We start from the raw sequence: 22,493 nt of genomic DNA on the forward strand, positions 1-22,493 counted from the left end.
CACCCCCTTTTCTGAAGTTAAAAATATTCAGCATACAGAAATTAAAGCATCCCATTATAAAGTCATGCAGATTCATATTCAACACAAAGGAAAAGTTAAGACAGGCCATTATAAGGACAGACAGGGCAGTATAAATTGCCAGGTACAAAGCTGCAGTTTTAATCTGTGCCATGTAAATCAGAGCAGTCTTTTTTCTCAATCAGAGGGGTAGTGTGCAAAGCGCAATAACTGAGTAAACCAAGAATATTTTGTAAGCAATCCAGAACCAGCCCATTTGAAAGCACACAATATGCTCAGGAGGGCTAAGTGCAAGACAAGATTTTCCACTTTCCAGACCAGCCCATTATAAAAGCAGACAATACAGTATAAGATACCAAGTGAAGAGGAGCATTTTGATCAGATGACACATTGTAAGGATACAAAGCAATATTGACAATTGCAAAGCAGCACGTTTAATCGCTAAGGAAAGCACTGTGAAAAGTGCAATAGTGGAGTAAACCATAGCTGACCCTTTTTTGGAATGCAGTGCGGTAAAATCTGAACAAAGTGTATCATCAATTGGAACTCGAAGAAACATGTAGGTACACTACCACCTTTTCTGCCCATATTGGTTTGTTCTGATATAAACTATTAAATATTGGTGTGTCACTAGCTGCCAAACTTTTCCAAGATGTAATTTGACGTATTATACAACCTGTCATGATTGCTTTCAATTACAGTGATGACATTAGTTTTCAGAGCTACACAAAAGGAACAAGATAAAGTGCTTACGTAAGTGTGTAGTTTACTTGCTGATGCAGATTTAAACATAGAATGCTGAGAAACGTGAGCTTCACAAAACAAAACTCAAATTCTTTGGCCACATCTTTTCTGATGGGGGCATGACGCCGGATCCAGTTAAAGTACAAGCTTTGTCAGCCACTAAACCCCCACAAGATGTTACTATGTTACATTCATATCTTCGCATAGCCAATTACTGTTCCCGATACATATATGACTTTGAAACAGCAACTGCTTCCTTAAGAGACCCCTGACCCTGCTCCAGGCAGGTCGCTCCCCACGCCGCACAGCTCCACCCGTCTGTGCCCGTATCCCTGACCTCGCTGCCGCTGCGAGTTCACAGCCCCCCTCCTTCTGTTCCCTCGGTGGTATTGATTTCTCTGATATTCCACTGCTGCATTCTCGTGCCTGCTGTTATAATCCTTCTTGTATTCTGTGCTTCCTGCCCGCATTACTTGTGCCGTATTACTTGTGCCCTCTGCTGTATTGCTCCTTGTATTCAGTGCTTTTTGCCCGCATTACCTGTGCCGTATTACTTGTGCCCACTGTTGTATTCTTTTTGTATTCTGTGTTGCCGCTGTTTTTTTCCCATCGCCATAGCTCTCCAGCACTCCCGCCTCCCACTTGCCCATTTGTCCCGCCTCCCAGCTGCTCCTCCCTCCCCCCTTCTATGGCAGCCGCGCCGCTGGTGGGCCTAAAGCAAGCCCGTCTGCGCCAGGGCCGCGCCCAGTGCCAGACCCCCTGACCCCCCGAACGCCACAACAACTGCTGCCACTACGATGCCAGCACCCTCCACGCGCTCAACGCCGGACGATCACACTCCTGCTTCCTGGCTGCCCCGAGGCGCACCCAAGGACCCTTCTCCTGCTGGAGCTGCAGCTTCACCAGCCTCCGAGCCTGCCAAACCGCTCACCGGGAAAGGACGCAAGCACCTCAGATGCATACTTCTCAACATCCGCTCAACCCGCAAGCACGCCATCGAACTCTGGGACCTGCTCGACACATCCTCCCCGGAAGTGGCCTTCCTGACGGAGACCTTGATGAACGCCTCCTCAGCACCTGACATCGCCTTAGCCATCCCGGACGGTTACAAGATCACCCGTAGGGACCGCACCAACGGAATAGGAGGAGGAATCACCATCATCCACAGCAACACCCTCAGGGTCTCGACCAGCACCGCCGAACACCTGCACTTCCAGATCCACACTGACCTCAACACCACCCTTAGAGGAACCCTCATCTACAGGCCCTGCGGACCCCGGCCTCTGTTCAGCTACTCCATCACCGACTTTGTCAGCACGCACGCTCTCTCCTCTGCAGACTACATTCTCCTCGGAGACCTGAACTTCCACCTCGAGAACAACGACAACAGCAACTCCACCACCCTGATCGACAGCCTTGGACTCAAACAGCTCGTCACAACACCCACCCACTCCGCCGGGCACACGCTCGATCCCATCTTCTCCGCAAGCACCCACGTCACCTTCAGCCACACCACTGAACTCCACTGGATCGACCACCGCTGCATCAACTTCTCCTTCCAGAAACCCACCACGCACCACCGCACTCAACGGACCCTCTGCCACAGCTGGATCAATGCCACCGAAGACCAGCTAAACACCACTCGAAGCCCACCTTCCGACCCCATTGACACAACACTGCCACCCGCAACCTCAGACAATGGATCTACGACTGTGCCAACATTCTCTCCCCAATCCAAAAACTCTCCAACAGATGCACCGACAGGAAAGCCAGCTGGTTCACCGCCGACCTCCAGGCCTCCAAGCAGACCTGCCGAAAGCTCGAGAAGAAGTGGCACCATGAACAGACACCGGACAGCTATGCAGCCCACAAGAACGCCATCCGCAGGCACCATCACCTCATCCGAAGCGCCAAAAGGACCTCCCTCACAGACCACCTCGACAACAACGCACACAACAGCAAGGAGCTCTTCAACATAGTGAAGAAACTCGCCAACTAAAGCGCCAGCACCAACAACATCCCACCATCGCAAGACCTGTGCGACTCCCTAGCCATCTTCTTCTATCGAATGTTCGCAGACATCCACAAAAGCTTCAACTACCAGAACCCCCGACAGCCACCGACACCTAAGACCCACCGCACCAACCCACTGCTCGCCTGGACCCACGTAAACGAAGACAACACCACCAAAATCATGAACACCATCCACTCCGGCTCTCCGTCAGACCCATGCCCGCACCACATCTTCAACAAAGCTAGCGCCATCATCGCACCCCATCTCCGCAAGATCATCAACATCTCCTTCGATATTGCGACCTTCCCGGAGAGCTAGACGCATGCCGAGATCAATGCTTTACTCAAAAAACCCAAAGCAGAACCGAGGGACCTCAAGAACTTCCTGCCCATCTCCCTACTCCCGTTCCCGGCGAAAGTCATCGAAAAGAGCGTCAACAGACAACTAACCCGCTATCTTGAGGAGAACAACATCCTGGACCCATCCCAGTCCGGGTTCCGCAGCAACCACGGTACCGAAACTGCCCTCATTGCGGCCACCGACTACATCAGGGCCCTGCTGGACAACGGAGAAACCGCGGCCCTCATCCTCCTGGACCTATCAGCCGCCTTCGACACCGTCTGCCGCCACACTCTACGCACACGCCTCCACAGCGCAGGGATCCGAGACAAGGCACTGGAATGGACCACCTCCTTCCTCTCCGGCAGAACCCAGAGTATCCGCCTCCTGCCATTCCGATCCAAAGCCTCTGAGATCATCAGCGGCATACCCCAAGGATCATCCTCAGCCCGACACTGTTCAACATCTATATGGCACTGCTCGCGCACATAGCTCGATCACACGACCGCAACATCATCTCCTATGCCGACGACACCCAGCTGATCCTCTCCCTCACCAAGGACCTCTCCACCGCCAAAACCAACCTCCACGAAGGAAAGAAGGCTGTCGCTGAATGGATGAAGGACAGTCGACTGAAACTGAAATCGGACAAGACGGAGGTCCTCATCCTCGGCTCCACCCCCTCCGCCTGGGACGGCTCCTGGTGGCAGACCACTCTCAGAGCAGCACCAACCCCCACCGACCATGCACGCAACCTGGGGTTCATCCTCGACTCAGCACTCTCCATGACCAAGCAAGTCAACGCCGTCTCATCCTCCTGCTTCAACACCCTCTGCATGCTCCGCAAGATCTACAGATGGATTCCCACTGAAATCAGACGGACGGTCACCCAGGCTCTCGTCAGCAGCAGGTTGGACTATGGCAACGCCCTCTACGCAGAAGCCTTAACCTAACTCCTGAAACGACTACAACGAATACAGAACGCCTCTGCACGTCTCATCCTCGACATCCCTCGCCGCAGCCACATCACACCCCACCTGAGAGTCTTGCACTGGCTCCCCGTCAACAAGAGGATTACCTTCAAGCTCCTCACCCACGCACACTAGGCACTCCACAACACTGGACCAACATACCTCAACAGACGACTCACCTTCTACACCCCGAACCGCCAGCTCCGCTCCACGGACCTCACCACCATCCCCTGCACCAGAAGAGCAACCTCCGGTGGCAGATCATTCTCCCACCTCGCCGCCAAGACCAAGAACACTCTCCCCATCCACTAGCGGCAGATCCAGGACCTGCTAACCTTCAGGAGACTTCTCAAGACCTGGCTGTTCAAACAGTAGCGGCACCCCTCCCCTCCCCCCTCCCCAGCGCCTTGAGACCCTTGAGAGGCGAGTAGTGCGCTTTAAAAATTATTGATTTATTGACTGATAATTGATTGATTGAATACAAAATAAATGCTTCATTTCACTGGTCACACGAATGTGAACAGAGTTTTAAGAAAATCTAGCATGCAATTGAGAATGCCACTGAAATGACCTACTTTGATCCAAAACTTCATAGTTTGGTTGTTGTTGACGCAAGCCCGGTTGGATGGGGCACGATCCTTGCCCAACACAATGGACACCCAAATGCTCAAAGGCATATTGTGGCATATGCAAGCAGAAATTTGTCACAAACTGAATGCGCCTATTCGCAAACAGAGAAAGAAAGCTTAGCAGTGGTGTGAGATTGTGAACATTTCCATGTATTCCCGTATGGGAATACATGGGTCATCAAGCATTGCTTACCATTTATGGCAACTCAAAAGCCAAGATGCCTTCTAGAACTGAACGTTGGGGTTTGCAACAACAGGAATATGACTACACTATTGTGCACCAACCAGGGAAAGGTCAAAACCCTGCTGACTACTCTTCACGAGTGCCATTACAGTGCCCTGGTAACCCTTTAAATGCAGCTGAAGCCTAAATTAACCTCTTTGTAAGGCCTAATACACCAGCCGCTGTTTTATTAGAACAAATAATTGCTCCATTGAGCAAAGATAGTGAAATGTTGATGCTAAAAGACATTATTGCACATCAATCTTGGAAACAGCACGTTCAACCTCACACACTTGACAATGAATATCAAAAGTTTAAAAATGTGAAAGATGGACTGTCTGTTACTCAAGAACGTATTGTCTTACAAGGTTCAAGAATGGTCATACCAGAGAGAGTCTGCTAACACAAATAATTAAAGTGGCCCATGAAGGACATTGTGGAATTGTTGCCACAAAGCGATCTCTCCGAAATTGATTTCGGTCTCCTTATCTTGACAAGATAGTTGAAAGAAATTCGAAGGCCTATCATTTGTGTAATTGCTTATCTCCCACAACCACTCAACATGCCTTGAATATTTTTGACTTGCCAAAACATGTATGGGACAGAATCGCTATTGATTTCTTTGATCCTTTTGACAATGGACATCACCTGATGATGGTCATCTGTGAATACTCCAGTTTTCCATTGGTAGAAGATCTCTTATCAACCACTTCAGAGTCATTGAGAGGTTAGATGGCATTTTTGTAACATGGGATGTTTGTTCGATTCTAAAGTCTGACAATGGCCCATCATTCAACACTCGAGAGTTCAGATATGTTCTTAATCATCTCATTGTGAACCATCAGAAAAAGAAAAAAAATCTTTGGCCACCAGCAAATGCTGCTGTTGAGCGGTTTATGTGCACTTGTAAAAGGACCATCTAGCGTGCTACACTAGCGAAGCTTGATCTGAAGTCTGCTCTCTATGCAGCTGTTCGAGTTTATCAGTCGACCCCTCATTCAAAGACAAGTGAAAGTCATGTCACCCTGATGTTCGGGAGAGCATTGACGACCAAGGTATCACAATGGACGAATAGAAGATCTACAACAGATAGCGAGCTTCGTTAAACAGACTTGTTCCGTAAGCGAAAGATGAAAGTAAATGCCAACTAGCCTTGATGTTTCAAAAACATTACTTTAGATAAAGCTGATAGAGTATTGGTGCAAAAACAGAGAAAATGCAAATCTGATGCTCCCTTTGACGCTGAATCATTCAAAGTTGTGACTGGTAAAGGACACATGGTGACTGCTCACCGTCCTGTAAAGTCCATTAAGCAAAATTCTTTCCACCTAAGGCATCTGCTTCATCAGTCACCAGTACTTCATGTCAGAGTTGAGACTGGTTTGATTGAGATTGTAGAGAGCCCTGTGACTGCATTTGTCCCTACATCACCAGTGCCTGTCAAGGACGCTTCTCTACTCTCTTCCCAGACTCAGATGACACGATCCCAGCGTTTGGACAAAGCTCCACGACGACTTATTGAGGAGTTGTTATGTGTGTATGTGTGTATAAACAAAAATGTATTTTTTATTTAAAAAGGAGGGAGGGTGTTGTGCCTTGTGTTAGCGATGACGGGACCCTTTTGGTTGCTGATGGGCTCTGTAGACCTAGGACATAAGTGTTCAAGTGTGGTGAATAGAGTTTATGTTTAGAACATTGAGTTTGAGGCTACAGGAATAAAGACGTGTAATACTAAGCTCTGTGTGTGGCATATTCATTTACGAGTAATCAAGATGGGGAGGACGCTACACATGCTTCCTTTTGTCCTATACTGCTTGACATTCCAAACTAAATCCTACTGAGCTCTTCCCACCAGACTCATTGCACAAGCCGCAATCAGCGTGGTCCAAAACACGGTGTATTCACTAACAACACTGCAAGCATCCAGTAACAGTGTAATAGGACACGGGAACAATGCAATAACATTCCCTCCATTCCGTTACTCTCAGGCATACACATCCATACATAATAAATCGTTTGCATCAAAAACATTTGACCAAGTTTGTTCAAGAATATAAATTGAACACAACTGATCAATATAACAGCTCCAATAAATGTTGCATAACACATAACTATCGGAAACTCTTACAGCCAATACTACGGACTAGCTCTGAGCTCCAAGGTAGCGTGCGACCCATTCACAAAGCACTTCTACACCTCATCGTGGAGCAAGCGCTATCAAGTGTGGCCAAAGACTCATATAATGTCTGCTCTCCACATAATGCATGCCAATCTTAGTATCAAAAACACTGGAATCGCCACCCTGTTAGTCTTCGTTAATTTTATTTGTACGAAAGTTTTTATTTCACTGAAGCATGTGTTTAAGTCCTCCATTGACATTTAATGTAATTACTACTAGTCTAGAACATGCTCTAAACGTAAATGTTTATCTGAATTTGCCACATCAATACTCACCTCACTATAGGACTAAGGAACGACAATTCACTGTCAAACTAATGAGCTTCGTAGTCAACAAATCCAGAACAAGACATACCGCTCGATTGAAACGGCACTGTAAGTTTCAGTAACATGACAGTAAAACAAGACCGAGAACCTATAAAAATGCGTTCAAAACAGTCACAACTTACACAAAGATGATGACCGGTTAAACATCTGGTATTTACAAAAAATGAATGTGAACTGTGAATGTAATAAGTTACGTAATAACCTAAAACAAATACTCATAACAACAATATAACTCTTTAGGAGACAGAGCACGATAGTCTCAAAAAGCATTGTGGGGGGTGCAAACTAATACGATATATTTATTCTAAGCAATACACAATTAGAACAAGTTTGGATAGCGTAGTGGGAGCAGGTAGGAAACTTTTGCTGTTGCGTGTTTTTTGCCTTAGAAGCAAGTGCATTTTATTGAAAAGTATTGAATAAGGCCAGTTTTCAAGACAGAAAAAGATGAATGACGCATAAAAATGATAAAATCTAGTACTTCTGAAGAGAGAGATTTTACTCATCCCTAATAAAGACTAAATGTTGATATTGGTGCAGCTTAAATGATATTTCCCCATACCAAGATGGCCGGTACCGAAATGCACAAGCTGGCCTCAAGCCTCAGTGCGTTCGATGTTCAGCTGTAGGCGTGAAGGCGATCTGATTTACTAAGCTGTAAGGCTCAGACACCGGAATGTTCGTGGTACCTCTATCGACATGTTAAAGTCAGGCACAAGACACAGGCAGTTTATCCATTAAGATTGGGCTCCTCATTCTTACTATGAAAGGTTGCCTGACCTTACAATGGTCGTTGCAGTGACGCATTCTAACCCATGCGCAGACTAGCTTGCCTGGTTGAAGCTGTGCTGAGAGGAGGGAGGCTGCAAGAGCTTGCGGTGATCCGCGGGAGTCCGGTGTCACCCTTTCCTGAGGCCGGGGTTGGCCGTTCTGGGACTGGCGCCGCGGGGCTGCCTCAGTCAGGTGACCTCCGTCTACTTTTGTCCACCCGGCGGTCTCCGTTACCACCCGACTGGGAAGGCAGCGGGCCTGGGTCGCAGGGGGCAGGTGCCCAGGGAGTCGTATTCTCCGCGGCTGGTTTAGCGGTCAGCGGACCCTGGAGAGCGGCCGTCCATGGGCTGCGGGTTTGTTGAGCGGTGACGCCGGCTCTGCCCGTGCCGGTGCCACCTCCCCGCCCGAGAGACTTGTTGCCACTGATGCCATCTTACGAAGTTCGCCCGGCCCGAAGAGGAGGAGGCGCGCCTCTTCCCCCATCACTTCTTCAGCTCTCTGCAGGCCCGGCTGCTGCTGGGCCCCTCTGGGTAGCTGAGGCAGCACCCGTCCCTCTCTCGAAAGTAGAGGGCACTGCCCACTGAGGGCAGGGGCCCTAGGGCTGCTGGGCAGACCAGGATTTCATTTGGGTGCAGATTATTTCCTGCGCCGGGATGTCTTTCTTTAATTTCCGGAAAATCTTTAAGCTGGGCAGTGAAAAGAAGAAGAAACAGTACGAGCACGTGAAACGGGACCAGAACCCAGAGGAATATTGGCAGATCATCGGCGAGCTGGGAGACGGTGCTTTTGGCAAGGTGTTCAAGGTACGCCCAGCTCTGTGGTGTGGAGCCCAGTCTGTATTTATGTCCATATATATCTGCTAAAGAAGCTTTTTCGTGATAGTCGTATACAATATATCGCTGAGGAGCAAATTGTAGTTAATAGTAGGCTCAGTTCTAAGTATTCTGAAGATATGTTTTGCCTAATCTTACCCCCCCCTGCTGAATCAGATGATTTGATAGAAAAAAAACACATGTGACCTTTACCATACACTTGTTTTTATTTGATTGAAGTTTGCATTTGAAGAATCCCTTTCCTTTTCTGTTTCAATGTTCTCCATAGTTGGGAATTACAGTTTCTATCTTTAACGTATTCTATTACGTTCCCACAATCGAGTTAGAAGCCAGCTTAGGTGGGTTGCACTGCGTTTTTACCCTCCTCATAAGTGGAAAAGCTAATTTTAATCCTGCTATCCTCCAAACTAGTCCTTGAGTCAATTGGACCAGACTTGCCGTGGTTTACGACCCTCCAATAATATTGAAATCATGCGAGCCGGACTAGTGGTTAAGCAAGGGTGCCAATGTCTCTGATGCAAGCAAAGAAAACGACCCCAAATCCCCTGTTTTGATTGGAAAAAAAAAAGATATCATTTTACAAGTCCAACACATTTACATTTTACATTTACATTTCATACCTGCCAATTTAAAGAACAATCTCACCGTGTGAGGAGGGGGCGGGGCCTTGTGCAGAGAAGTACATAGAAGTCACTGTATACCGCCCCCCCCCCCTTGCTGAGGCTGGTGCGGATGTCTTGGGGTGTTTTCACACCCCTTAATTGACGTCGGCAGTCCAAAGCCTCGGAAAAAGAGCTGGAAAACCACTACTAGCAGCGGTTTTCAGCTCGTTTTTTTGCCACCCTTTGATATCCACACCTCAGCGGGAGACCGGGTGATGGGAGCCGATATCGTGTGTCACACGGTGGCACCGTGTGAGTTGGCCGGTATGTAATTTGATTGCAGAGGGCTAGTCTAACACTCGTGCACAGGTATCACCGCACCTGCTGCTCTGCCCCTGAGCAGGATGGCAGCTCTTTTCCCGAAGTTTGCACTTAACATGTGCATAACTGAAGTATCCATCCTTCCCCTCACATAGCCTTCCTCTTCAAGAGAGGCATTTGCATTGGAAGTCTGCGTTGCCATACTTGCCAGAAGCGAGACTCCCTTTCTCTTTCACCACCACTGTCTTATTCGCCTTGGGGAAGAGTGTCTCCCCCTAACTTTGAGTACAGTCAGTCTCTCCAAGTAGTGCCTCCAGACGGACTGGGACTCCCAACTCTCTAGCACAGAAACGAAGCCAGCTGATTGTCAGACACAGAGGCCGAGGACAATAGCTATAAACACGAGCGATCTTATATAACAGTGAACAAACTTGCTCCACATTTGTAGCAGTTGTTCTTCTCATTCTGTATAGCCTTAAGCACCGAGGGGTTTCAGACCTGCATTTATTCTGAGACTATAAGCACAGGCACGATTTGCATTTATCCTTTAATCCTCTCCTTGGTGATGTTATGACCACAGCTTACACCTATACACAAACTACCGAGAGAGCCTTTGCTGTAAGTCGATTTAAGTGGCAGCTGTTGCTTAACTGGCACTCTCGCAAATGTAAGTTTTCCACACTCCACTGTGTTGCATGCTGTAGCAATTTTATATCATTGCTCCTCTTGGCTGTGAGACTGTTTGTGAATGGATTATACTGAATCAGTAGACCAGCCATTCCCTTATTCATGTGATGCACCCTACTGAGTTTTCTTTACTTTTAAATATTTGCTCACTTCTCGCCCTTGCTGCTTACGGAAAGCTTCAGAGGACGACAGTTATCCCACTAACCTAACAGAGTAATGTTATTGGGCCTTCGCGTATATTGTTTATTATAAACAAATGTTTTCTGAGTCGCTGTACATTCAACAGAGGACCGTGGAATTCAAACGCACAATCGACTCCTGAGATGTTACTATATCGGCATCTGGTCCATTTCTCTTGCCTGTTTGATGTGTTCAATTCATATAAGCACAATGTGCACTTTGGTACCAGAGAAGGACCATTTTGAATATCACGCATTCCTTCAGATCTCCACTTATTTTTTCGGGATTAGTAGCTGGATGTTGATCGAACGTGAAACACGTGCTATTTACCAGCGTGATGAGATGGGTGTTTATCGGATTTTCTGAATGTTGGTAAAACGTTTGCCTACTTAAGGCAGAATCAAAGGGCAGATGTGCTGATTCTGTTCTTAAATGTTAATAGCTCTTATATGTTGGGCTTTTTCCATCGCTTAGACTTTTTTTGCAACACGATGTATTCCAATTTACTAGTTAACACACAATCTTAGAACGCTGGCTTCATTTCTTGAGCACTACTGTTTCCTGGGAAGGCTCTCCTTGTCTTCTGGTTTCTAGTTAGACTCTGTTGCTGATAACATTGTCAGGAACTGTGCCGAGTTGGGTTCCATTGCAGTCTTTTCAGCATTGAGAGGACAAGTTGCCAAGACTTCACGCAGCGATACTTTATTTGGGAAAGAGGAGCCATTATTGTGCCCTGCGGGTTACTGCAGAGTACCCCTGGGCCTCTTTATGCACACGCCGTTAATACGTCATGGTACCATGGACCTGTGGGATTAGGGGTGCAGTGGTGTACTGTTCTCTGGGTGCAGGAGGAGGGGTGTTGATTTGCTTGGCTCGAAACATTTGCATATCCATGGGGCGCTCCACGGTGGCTGTGGGCTCAGTGCATACAGTTTGGATGTGAGAACGTTTTCACCCCTCACAACATTTTTGCATAGATTTCGTGGGATGGTCAGTGGGTTACGCCCCCACTGCCGTGGTCCTATATATTCAGCAGCAGAGCCTCTTGCTTGTTAACATATATCGAACCAACATATACATGCTTTAGGAGATACGTACCAGGATTCCCTACATGTCTGTCTGACAACCTTATTTCTAAATAAAGGATCTTGCCACGTATAGGAATATGTAACTGAGTTAGGATTTTCCTCAGCAGATTTGTTTTTTTTTCACGACAATGTTAAGAAAAGTAAGTTAATAGTATCACTTACTCCTCCAGTTGTGTTCTTTTTCATGACCTCTTTATGCCATTCACTTATAAGCTTAACTTTCTCAGATGACTCACTTTTAACAAGAAATGTACTCTTTGCCTCTTTAAAGGGTCAAATAATGTTCCAATAAAAATTCCACCACGAAAATTGAGACCATTACATATTGCTAATTGATGAGGAAGCACATGTTTGCATTGCCTGCCACATTAAGGGGATATAGTTATTATTGCGCCTCTAATCTGTCTGCTGTGCATAGAGTTTAATATTATTAGGCATTCAATATAGATCATTCGATCAAGAACTCTGCTTCCCTAGTTGCGAACGAAATGCTGTGCTGCCCAGTTCATGGTGGTACAGCAGTCATGTCGAAGATCTGGCTTCAGGGCCTTGTTGGAGCGCTTGCCATTAGATGCTCCGATGTTGTTGTAAATGGGATTAAATGGTGGCAGGTGCTTTAAAAGGAAAGGTGTTCGGCTGCATATTGCATGAAAGCGACGGGATGTAAAAAGTACTCCAAGCCCCAAACACATTATTGATGGATGATTTTGTTTTGTCCTAACATTTGCACGGCCCTCCTGACTGTACTAAACCACCGTCATACACAGTGGCATATCCAGCTGGCATGGAATCATCTTCCAGTCTGGTGTGCCAGCACTCGTCAAGCTACCGCATTGTGTAGGTGGGTTGTGCTCGCTATGAGTAAGAGTCATTTCCTGATTAGGGATTTGTATGCCATTTTCTTACAGCAGTAACTTCATTTTATGCCAGGGCTTCCTTATGCGTCGATATTTATGTTTATACTGGAGTTTCCCATTTACACATGTGTGCATCTAAAATGTAGAAGTGACTTTCCATTTTGAAGTAAGTTAGCCGAAGGTATAAAGGGAATACCCTTTCCATGGCAGTAGTACAGTGTTATTGCCGGTTGTGTGTGTGAGAACACAGAGCTTTGTTCAGCTTCATAGATGGAAGTGAGTGACCAGAAAGGCAAAGCAATACAGGCTCCTGGAGTAGATATAGATTTTGGAATTCTGTGGGATGGATCATGCATTTCCTGACTATGTTTTAAACAAGCTGGTACTTGTTGGCTGTTAAGGATAGTGATTACACCAGGCTCTGCTGCTTTAATTTTTGTTGTCATTATCTTTAATTTAAATCAATATGTCTGTCTTTCTCCTTTTTAATTTCATTTATTCTTACCACTCATGAGAATTACTCCACTTCCCTATCAACTTGCACAATAGTATACTTGATCTCCTCCTTTTGACCCTTTCCCAGGAATCTATTTATTTGCCATTCCCATTTGCTTCCCTTGCCAGGTTTGTTACTTCTCCGGCATCTGTTCTGTGCCTTCTGCTATTTCATCTTTTCCCTACCTCTCCTAATCTAAAATCGTCCATTGAAAGGCATTTTTTGATTTGCCTATAACTTTTGATGCTTGTGGACAGATTTCCATGTAATCATAGAAATCTGTGTACTCGGCTGTGTTTCAGCATGCCAAGTTTTCGTGTAGATTCGTCCACGAAAAAAAAGTTAAAGGCAAGAAGTTGGAAAAAGAAGTGTTTTCTCATTTTAACTCCCGTATGAAATTATGCTCACATCTACAGCCTAAAGGACTGAACCTATTTACACCAAACTTGGCACAATACTATAACTTTACATCGGATTGCATTCCTTTTATAGGTCGAGCCTGAGCAGCGTATGCACTGCTCTGCGAGGCATGCAGTAATCTAGACTGTGGCTTGAAGCACACCCCCCCCCCCCCCCCCCCATCGTTCCTGTTCATACCCTTCATAAATGCATGCTTTTGCATGCTTATTGTGTCCCGTCTTTTGGTGTTTCAAACCCTCCCAGAAGTCTGCCCCTGTTACACACGGTCTTACACTTTTTAGGTCTCGCCTGTCAATGCGCATGCGCATTGAGCTTGCGAGACTATAGGGGCTTAAACAGACTTTAACCAACTTGCGAATCCGTGGCGATTCCTTGCAGTGCCCGTCAAATTTAAGCTCAATGCGCAAGTGCATTGACATTAAAAGCGCGTGCACATGAAAGCAACAAGGCTCTCTCCCACGGCTATCACCACCCCCAGCCGCCAGCACCTCCCCTCGCTCTCCCCGCACACAGCCAGGCTCGCATTTCTCCTCCCCCTCCCCAGCCGCCAGCACCTCCCCTCTCTCTCCCTACACACAGCCATGCTCACATTTCTCCTCCCCCTCCCCAGCCGCCAGCACCTCCCCTCTCTCTCCCTGCACACAGCCATGCTCACATTTCTCCTCCCCCTCCCCAGCCGCCAGCACCTCCCCTCTCTCTCCCTGCAGTTTCACGTACGTGTCTCGTCTTAAACCCGCAACTCCACGACTCCAAGCGCCACCGCCTCAGCCTGCACAACTCGAGATAACAGACTATTTTTTTTTTTAAATTCGCCAGCCTTCGCCATCTGTTGCCCAGCCCCCAGCCGCCATCACCTCCCCCCGTACACAGCCAGGCTTGCATTTCTCCTCCCCCTCCCCAGCCGCCAGCACCTCCCCTCTCTCCCTGCACAACCACTACCAACAGAGCAAAGCTATTCAAGTGACCAGGCATCCCACCCCCTCCCTCTCCAGCGCGCGCCGCGCTCTCCCTCTGTTGCCACACGCATTACACTTAGTAGGCAGACCACCCCCTCCTCCCTATGCTCGCTCGAGTTGCAGGCAGCCCACATCCTCCCTCTCCATACTGAGTGGATTTCAGTGACGATTGTTTTATCACTCAGAGTTGTTTTGTTCAAATTTCCACTGAAATCTAAGCAAATCACCAGCTATGGACAGCTATGGACGCCAAAAACAAAAAAAAACACCCATGTTCTATCTCCACCAATTTTAATTGTGGCGCTTTACTAAATTATAACTTTGCTAAGTGTAGAACATACTCATAGCAGAACAAAAACAACACTATTCTGACCGATGGTGCCGCAAAATTCATACAATGTTACAGACTCACAAAACAAACAGAACACTAACGGCAATCACTTTTATAATAACAAACAAATAATCACTGATGAAAGCAAATCCACTCATGCAATGGAAAATTGAGCACATAATGATTGCAAGAGGCAGGCAGCAGCAGCCCCATCACAATACATTTGATTGAAAAAAAATCCATCTGTTTCGAGAAAAACAAAATGATTTGCTGTGATACGACGAGCAGCGCTGTGTGTTGAGAACATCCACAAAACCTGAGCTCTCACTTACATCTTCGAAAGTAAACTTTGCAAAAACTGACCAAGCATTGATGTCCTCTATTGACTCTGTTACAAAAGCTGGGGATTTGATATGCATACAGGAGCCGACTGGTGGAACCAAATATCACTCCGGACAGCAAGTGCAATGCTTGACATATGAGTGCAGCCTTTATATGATTGTATTCGTAGCACTGTGGGGTCATTGTGTGGAAGTATAAGCACCCACCATACAAGTCCAAAGCTACAACAACTCAGCATTACAACAAAAAGCGTTTGCATTATTGCACTTGCTGCTGCCGTCATCCAGAGGCTGGAATCCACGCACAAGCCCTGGAGTAAGGCCCAGAGTTAGCATATTCTCCAGCATGTACAACCATGAGATGTACCTCTTACAGTAGTTGAATGATACAGCAAGTCCACCCACCCACGCACACGCACTCTCTCTCACCCGCACTCTCTCTCACACGCCCTCGCACACTTTCTCTCACGCCCACGCACACTCTCAAACGCCCACGCACACTCTCTCTCACACGCCCACGCACACTCTCTCTCACATGCCCACAAACCACCACCACCCACACACCACAGCCGCCCATACACCACAGCCGCCCACACACCACAGCCGCCCACACACCACAGTTTGGGGTCCAGCATACGACTGTCAGGCATCCGCTTCAAAACATGTATGTTTGCTATAGACATGGGCAGGAAGAAAAGCAGATGAGGCAAAAAGTACTATCAAAAAGGTTTTTATGGTCAGAAAGAGGGAGGAAAGTCGTCATCGTTTACAAGAAGTGTGCAGCCAAAAAAAATCAAAACACCCATGTTCTATCTCCACCAATCTTAATGGTGGCGCTTTACTAAATTACAACTTCGCTAAGTGTAGAACATACTCATAGCAGAACAAAAACAACACTATTCTGACCGATGGTGCCGCAAAATACATACACATACAACACTCACCCTCAAACTCTCAGCCTCACTCACCAACACCTATCATCGCACACTCTCACACCCCCTTACCCTCACCCCCTCATCCTCACACACCCTCACAACACTCACAGCCTCACTCATACTAAAACCGTCACCCTCAATCACCCTCACACACCAGCACACACCCTCACACCCCCGGACCCTCACATCCACTCACCCTCACACCGTCCAAGTCCACCCTCCAACTACACCCTATAACTACAATACCACCCTACAACTCTACCCTCCAACTACAACTCCACCCTCCAACTCCACACATAAATAGCGTTAGGCAACATTTATTTTAATAAGTAAAAATCGGATTACACACTTGTAGCTATTCAAATATAAAAACGTAATGCATCGTGAGGACAGTGCAGCAATTAATACACAAAAATGCAGAAAGAGATTGTAAAATAAATCACTTTTTTAACTAAAAACATAAATGCACACAAAATAGGGAAACATCTGAATACACTGCAAATAATACAACAATTTAAAAGTGGACAAAGCCATCTAAAGGACACAAATTCACAACAGAAAGCACTTACTAAAGTAAGGGAAAATAAACCATTAAACAATGCCGGAATAAAACCAAAACGCAAACAAAGTGCGTAATCACAAAAGCACGAGACTTCACAGCCTAATTGCAATTCTTCCAAAACTACAATAAAGTATTCCACTGAAAGTAACCAAAAATTATAAACAATTAATAAAGGTGGCTTCATACGTATACTTGACCATTAATTAACATACATAGTACTTTAAAGTCATTCAAATGGTATTGAAAACATAACATTTCTTTTTGATAAAAAATACAGGTTTTGAAAAGTATAAGCTTACACTCCATAAGTATTGCTTTAAAATGTTATAGTACTTACAAAAACATACATAAGGAATTGGTGCTCAAAAGCAGCAAAAACATGTAGGTTTCAAAATATACAGCAAATATAGCTTTTACGTACCAGTACAATAAATAGAAATATTTAAAGGTGGGCGAAATTCAGAAAGTATACGGAAAACAAAACAACAAAGAAAACATAAATACAATTTAATCAACACCAAAACACAAGGAACAATTAAAAAAAAGTACCGTCTAAATAACACATTGTCAACTAAACAAATATAGCAACATGTAGAAAGAGTACATCCCAAAACGTTTTCTTTATAACATACATTACATAAAAGTAAGCAAAAATACATTAACTAAGGGAATTTAGAAACATTCCATAAAAGTACAATAGGTACATACACAAGCCAAGTACGATCGCAAAGTTAATTCTTTAAAAAACATTACAAAACTTAATAAATATATATATAGTAAAGAAACACCAGGTAAACAACACAAAAAAATGATTAGATTGACTACTTACCTGTCAAACGACGCGGCTACAACGCGGGAAGCATGACGCGCCTTTGACATACGCCGGTTCCTGAAGATCTGGAACTTTCCCAATTAACGTGACGCAATTGCAACGCTACGTAAGAAAACGTTGCAATTTGATTGGACGGAATACACGTCAATCAAAATCCAAGGTAAATCGGCAAAATAAACTAGAACGCTAACCTAAATAACATAGGTAGCGTTATGGCACAGGGTAGCGTCCGTAATTTTTACGCATGAACAAAAAAAAAGGAAAAAAGAAACTAATTCTAGGACTATGCAAAATTCCGTAATCAAAACGCACACACATACAAACTCACACTGCCACACACACACAAACTCACAACAACACAACACACACATACAACACACTTAGTCACCCCCACACACTCACCCTCACACCCTCACTCACCCTCACACAATTACCATCACACCCCATCTCTCACCGTCACACCATCACCCTCACACCCCATCACCCTCACACACCACTCACCCTCACACACCATCAATCACTCACACAACCACTTACCCTCACCCAATTACCCTCACACACCATCACTCACCATCACACCATCAACCTCACACCCCATCGCCCTCACACCCCATCACCCTCACACACCTCACTCAATGCCACAGAGTCACTCAACACCACAGCACCACTCAACACCACAGCAACACTCAACGCAACAGAACCACTCAATGCACAGCATCCATCAACGCCGAAAAAAAAACAGCGTCACAGAAACAACAAAAGAAAAGCATCGATCAAAGCAACAGCATTACGCCACACCACAGCATCACTCAATGCCACTGCATCACTCAGCACCACCACAGCACCACTCAGCACCACCACAGCACCACTCAGCACCACCACAGCATCACCACAGCATCACTCAGCACCACCACAGCATCACTCAACACCACCAGAGCATCACTCAGCACCACCACAGCATCACTCAACACCACCACAACATCAAACAGCACCACCACAGCACCACTCAGCACCACCACAGCATCAATCAGCACCAGCACAGCATCACTCAGCACAACAGCATCACTCAGCGCAACAACAGCATCACTCAACGCAACAACAGCATAACTCAGCTCAACCATAGCATCAATCAGCGCAAACACAGCATCACTCAGCGCAACCACAGCATCACTCTGTGCAACCACAGCATCACTCTGTGCAACCACAGCATCACTCTGTGCAACCACAGCATCACTCTGTGCAACCACAGCATCACTCTGTGCAACCACAGCATCACTCTGTGCAACCACAGCATCACTCTGTGCAACCACAGCATCACTCTGTGCAACCACAGCATCACTCTGTGCAACCACAGCATCACTCAGCGCAAAATACAGCATCACTCAGCTTAACAAAAGCATCACTCAGCGCAACCACAGCATAACTCAGCATCGCCACAGCTTCGCTGGTTCAAATATGTTCTCTCAATGTTTCAAGCTTTATTACAAATGTCAACAAAAATGTTAAAATTTCACTTCTGTTCATGGATTTTCGACCCTCTAAAATACACTGAACAAAATATTCACTACAGTTATTTACAAAAAATTGAACTATTGCCAGTATAAATTACAATCACTTTTATTTAACTATTATTTTAACAAAAAAATAATAATAATTACAATATCAATACATCTAAGTCACGTAAACACAATAAAAACCATCAAACCATCGGCCTAACACCCCATCACACTCTCACACCATCACCCTCACACACCACTCACCTTCACACACCGTCAAACACTCACACACCTCACCCTCACATCCTCATAACACCTCAGCCCCTCACCCATTCTCACTCACCCTCACACATCCTCACTCTCACACATCCTCACTCACCTCCCACACTAAAAACGCTCTAGCGCACTCACACTCACACATCCTAAACAACACAAGCACTCATTTCCTCAAAAACTCACTCAAAAACTCACTCACCTACCCTCACACCCACAAACTCCCTCACACACCCTCACTCACATTCAAACCTTCACTCATTCACACCCTCACCACCTCATCCTCACACACCCTCACTCAACATATACACTCAACCTCACACACTAAAAACGCAATAGCACACTCACCATCACACATCCTAAACAACACAAACTCATTTCATCAACTCCCCAACAACAACTACATCCTCCAAATACACACTCAAACACAACACCCTAACGCCACAGCACCACTCAATGCCACAGCACCTCTAAATGCCACAGCAACACTAAATAACACTACACCACACAATGCCACAGCATTACTCAATGCTACAACATCACTCAATGCCACAGCATCACTTCATACAACAGCATCACTCTATGCCACAGCAACACTCAATAGCACAGCATCACTCAATGCCACAAACAAAAACAACGCCACAGCATCACTCAGCACCAATCAACGCCACAACAACAGTCAACACAATAAAACAATTAAATAGCACAGCACCACTCAATACCACATCAACACACAGCGTCACTCAGCGCCACAGCATCACGCAGCGCCACAGCATCACTCAGCGCAACATCATCACTCAACGTCAAAGTGTCACTCGGCGCAACAGCATCACTCAGCGCCACAGCGTCATATAACGCTATAGCATCACTCAACGCCACAGCAACACTCAGCGCAACAGCATCACTCAGCAGCACAGCATCACTCAGCGCCAACACAGCATCAATAGTTCAAATATGTTTTGCCAATGTTACAAAAAATATTCAAAATGTCAAACTAAATCTTAAAAATGCACTTCTGTTCTTGGATTTTCGCCACAATAAAATAAACAAAATCTTCCACTAAATATATTTAATAAAGTTTAAGCTAATAGCAATATAAAATAACATGCATTTTTTTAACGTATTAATTATTAAAAAAATGTAAAAGCCATTGATTTTTTTTTTATATCAATACATAAGTCACGTACATACTAAACATGTTGCTTTACAAATGCTAGAGGTGTCACATTTACAAAAATTATAACTATTGCCTTTGTAAAGAAGAAAGCTATTAATTTAGCTATTTACAAAAAAAAACATACATAAAAAAAAAAATAACACCTATAGCTCTAACTTTCCTACTGCGAGACCTATTGCATTTCCAATGCTTGTTTAAATATAGGTTCCCTAGGGCGCACTATTTTTTTTCTTGTTTGTCTCCGCTTGTGCTTTAGCACAGCTTCGGCTTCACGGACACTGATTCATGTAACAGTCGGCATTTGAATCGCAGGTTTAATTATTATTTTACTTTGGAGGCATTGCCTCTTTTAACAACATGCCCACTTTAATTTTCACCATTGTCTTGTTTCCTGCTTGTGGCAGCCTGCTCGCCTTGTGCCGTCTCTGCCTACTCCTTTATCCCCCCCCCCACTACCCCTCTGAGATTGCTGCTTGTATTTTAAATAATTTGCCCAAAATCACAGAATGTTGAGCCGACGCTGAGACTCGCACTTCCGAGTCGGCAGCTCTGACCGCAAGCCTTTCAGAGCATGTTTGATGCCGTTTTATTGCTGTTTAGGGCTCGGCTGAACGCGCGGAAGCGCGTCTCCGCCGAGAACTTATTATGGCCGTGTCTCCTTTCCAGGAGACATTCCTGGCCGCGCGCATCGCCTTGGAGGCGATTTGAAACGATCACGCGCACGCGAACGCGCTCGCTGCATTCTTTCAGACACACACACAAGCGCCCATGCATGCACGCACGCACGCACATACAGGCCCCCCCACGCTGCATTCTCTCACACACACACAAGCACGCACGCACATACAGGCCCCCCACGCTGCATTCTCTCACACACACACAAGCGCCCATGCATGCACGCACGCACATACAGGCCCCCCACACACATACGCGCACGCACACAGACACACGAGTGCCCACATCGCAGCGTTTTATTTTCAGTTTGTAGCTTGTTTTTACAGCTATGGCAAAAAGTTTGTGGGCTGTTGTGAAAAACTGCTGGCCTTATCTAACTGAAAGGCAGCGGGCTATTCCCTTTCTTGTTACGTTATTCAATGGAGAAGATCCGGACTCCGGGTTATCATTGTGGCATCTGTCCCTGCCTCTGATGATAAACAGCCTTATCCTTGCACCAGAATTTTGCTTCAGTTTCACCTAGAAGAGCGGCTCTTGACCCGCACATCTTAAACATCCTTGTTCAGGATCTGTCAACGTGTATTTTTCCTGTGGTAGCGAGGTCTCCAGCGGATGTTTTTCGTATAAAAGGGAGGGGTGTCCACGTTAATGGTTGCTTTCATTCGGATTTTAAGGGAGATTTTTCAATGTGTATTTTTTGTATATCACGATCTTTCTTGGAATAACGAAATAACATATTTTTTCTCTGTGGTGTGATTTCATCAGCGTGCATTTTCCTTGACTGGCTAAGACTTCCATGTATATCTTTCGCGATTGTGCGACAATCTTTAGCTGTGTGCATTTCATATCTGAGTGTGCAACGTCTGCAAACCAGATGCACCAGGATTTAGAAGGTTTGAGTATTTTTACTCAATGAGATGCTCTTTGATATGCTCATTCGCATTTGGTTGACGCCGGCAGAAGAAGACCCCGTCCGGGTCTGGACAGCTTTTGGGGCCCTGCGTTAGCTAAGGGTCCCTCCCCACCTTCGTCGGATTTACACACTTGTGGCGAACATGGCCGGAGTGGAGGGGCACGTGGCCCCAGGACCCACGAGAAGGCAGGCCTGGTGAGGTGAAAGGTCACCGTGGACCATGGGAGCTAAACAGGTGAAATGGTGAGTGGACCCGTGCATGGGGGCCCCGCTGCGCCAGGCCGGGGTGCGCCTCAGACCCAAG

The 22,493-nt window shown here is 46.0% G+C and overlaps 2 protein-coding genes across 8 annotated transcripts in view; one reads left to right on the forward strand and one right to left on the reverse strand.

The window, feature by feature from the left end:
* STN1 (STN1 subunit of CST complex) overlaps nt 1-7,531 on the reverse strand; it is a 508,555-nt gene extending 501,024 nt beyond the window's left edge. For 3 of the 6 annotated variants that reach the window (XM_078643718.1, XM_078643717.1, XM_078643709.1), the window contains exon 1: nt 7,393-7,470. The gene's annotated coding sequence lies outside the window, so the exon portion shown is untranslated. Of the gene's footprint in view, nt 1-7,392 lie in introns of all 6 variants that reach the window. The other 3 variants (XM_078643719.1, XM_078643715.1, XM_078643710.1) reach the window with 3 other exon arrangements.
* A 695-nt stretch (nt 7,532-8,226) lies between these two features.
* SLK (STE20 like kinase) overlaps nt 8,227-22,493 on the forward strand; it is a 357,857-nt gene continuing 343,590 nt past the window's right edge. For both annotated transcript variants that reach the window (XM_078643720.1, XM_078643721.1), the window contains exon 1: nt 8,227-9,017. In XM_078643720.1, the coding sequence (XP_078499846.1) occupies nt 8,868-9,017 (150 nt within the window). In that variant the 5' untranslated portion in view covers nt 8,227-8,867. The remainder of the gene's footprint in view (nt 9,018-22,493) is intronic.

Source organism: Lissotriton helveticus, chromosome 5_1 (genome assembly GCF_964261635.1).
Source record: "Lissotriton helveticus chromosome 5_1, aLisHel1.1, whole genome shotgun sequence".
Classification (NCBI taxonomy): Eukaryota; Metazoa; Chordata; class Amphibia; order Caudata; family Salamandridae; genus Lissotriton; species Lissotriton helveticus.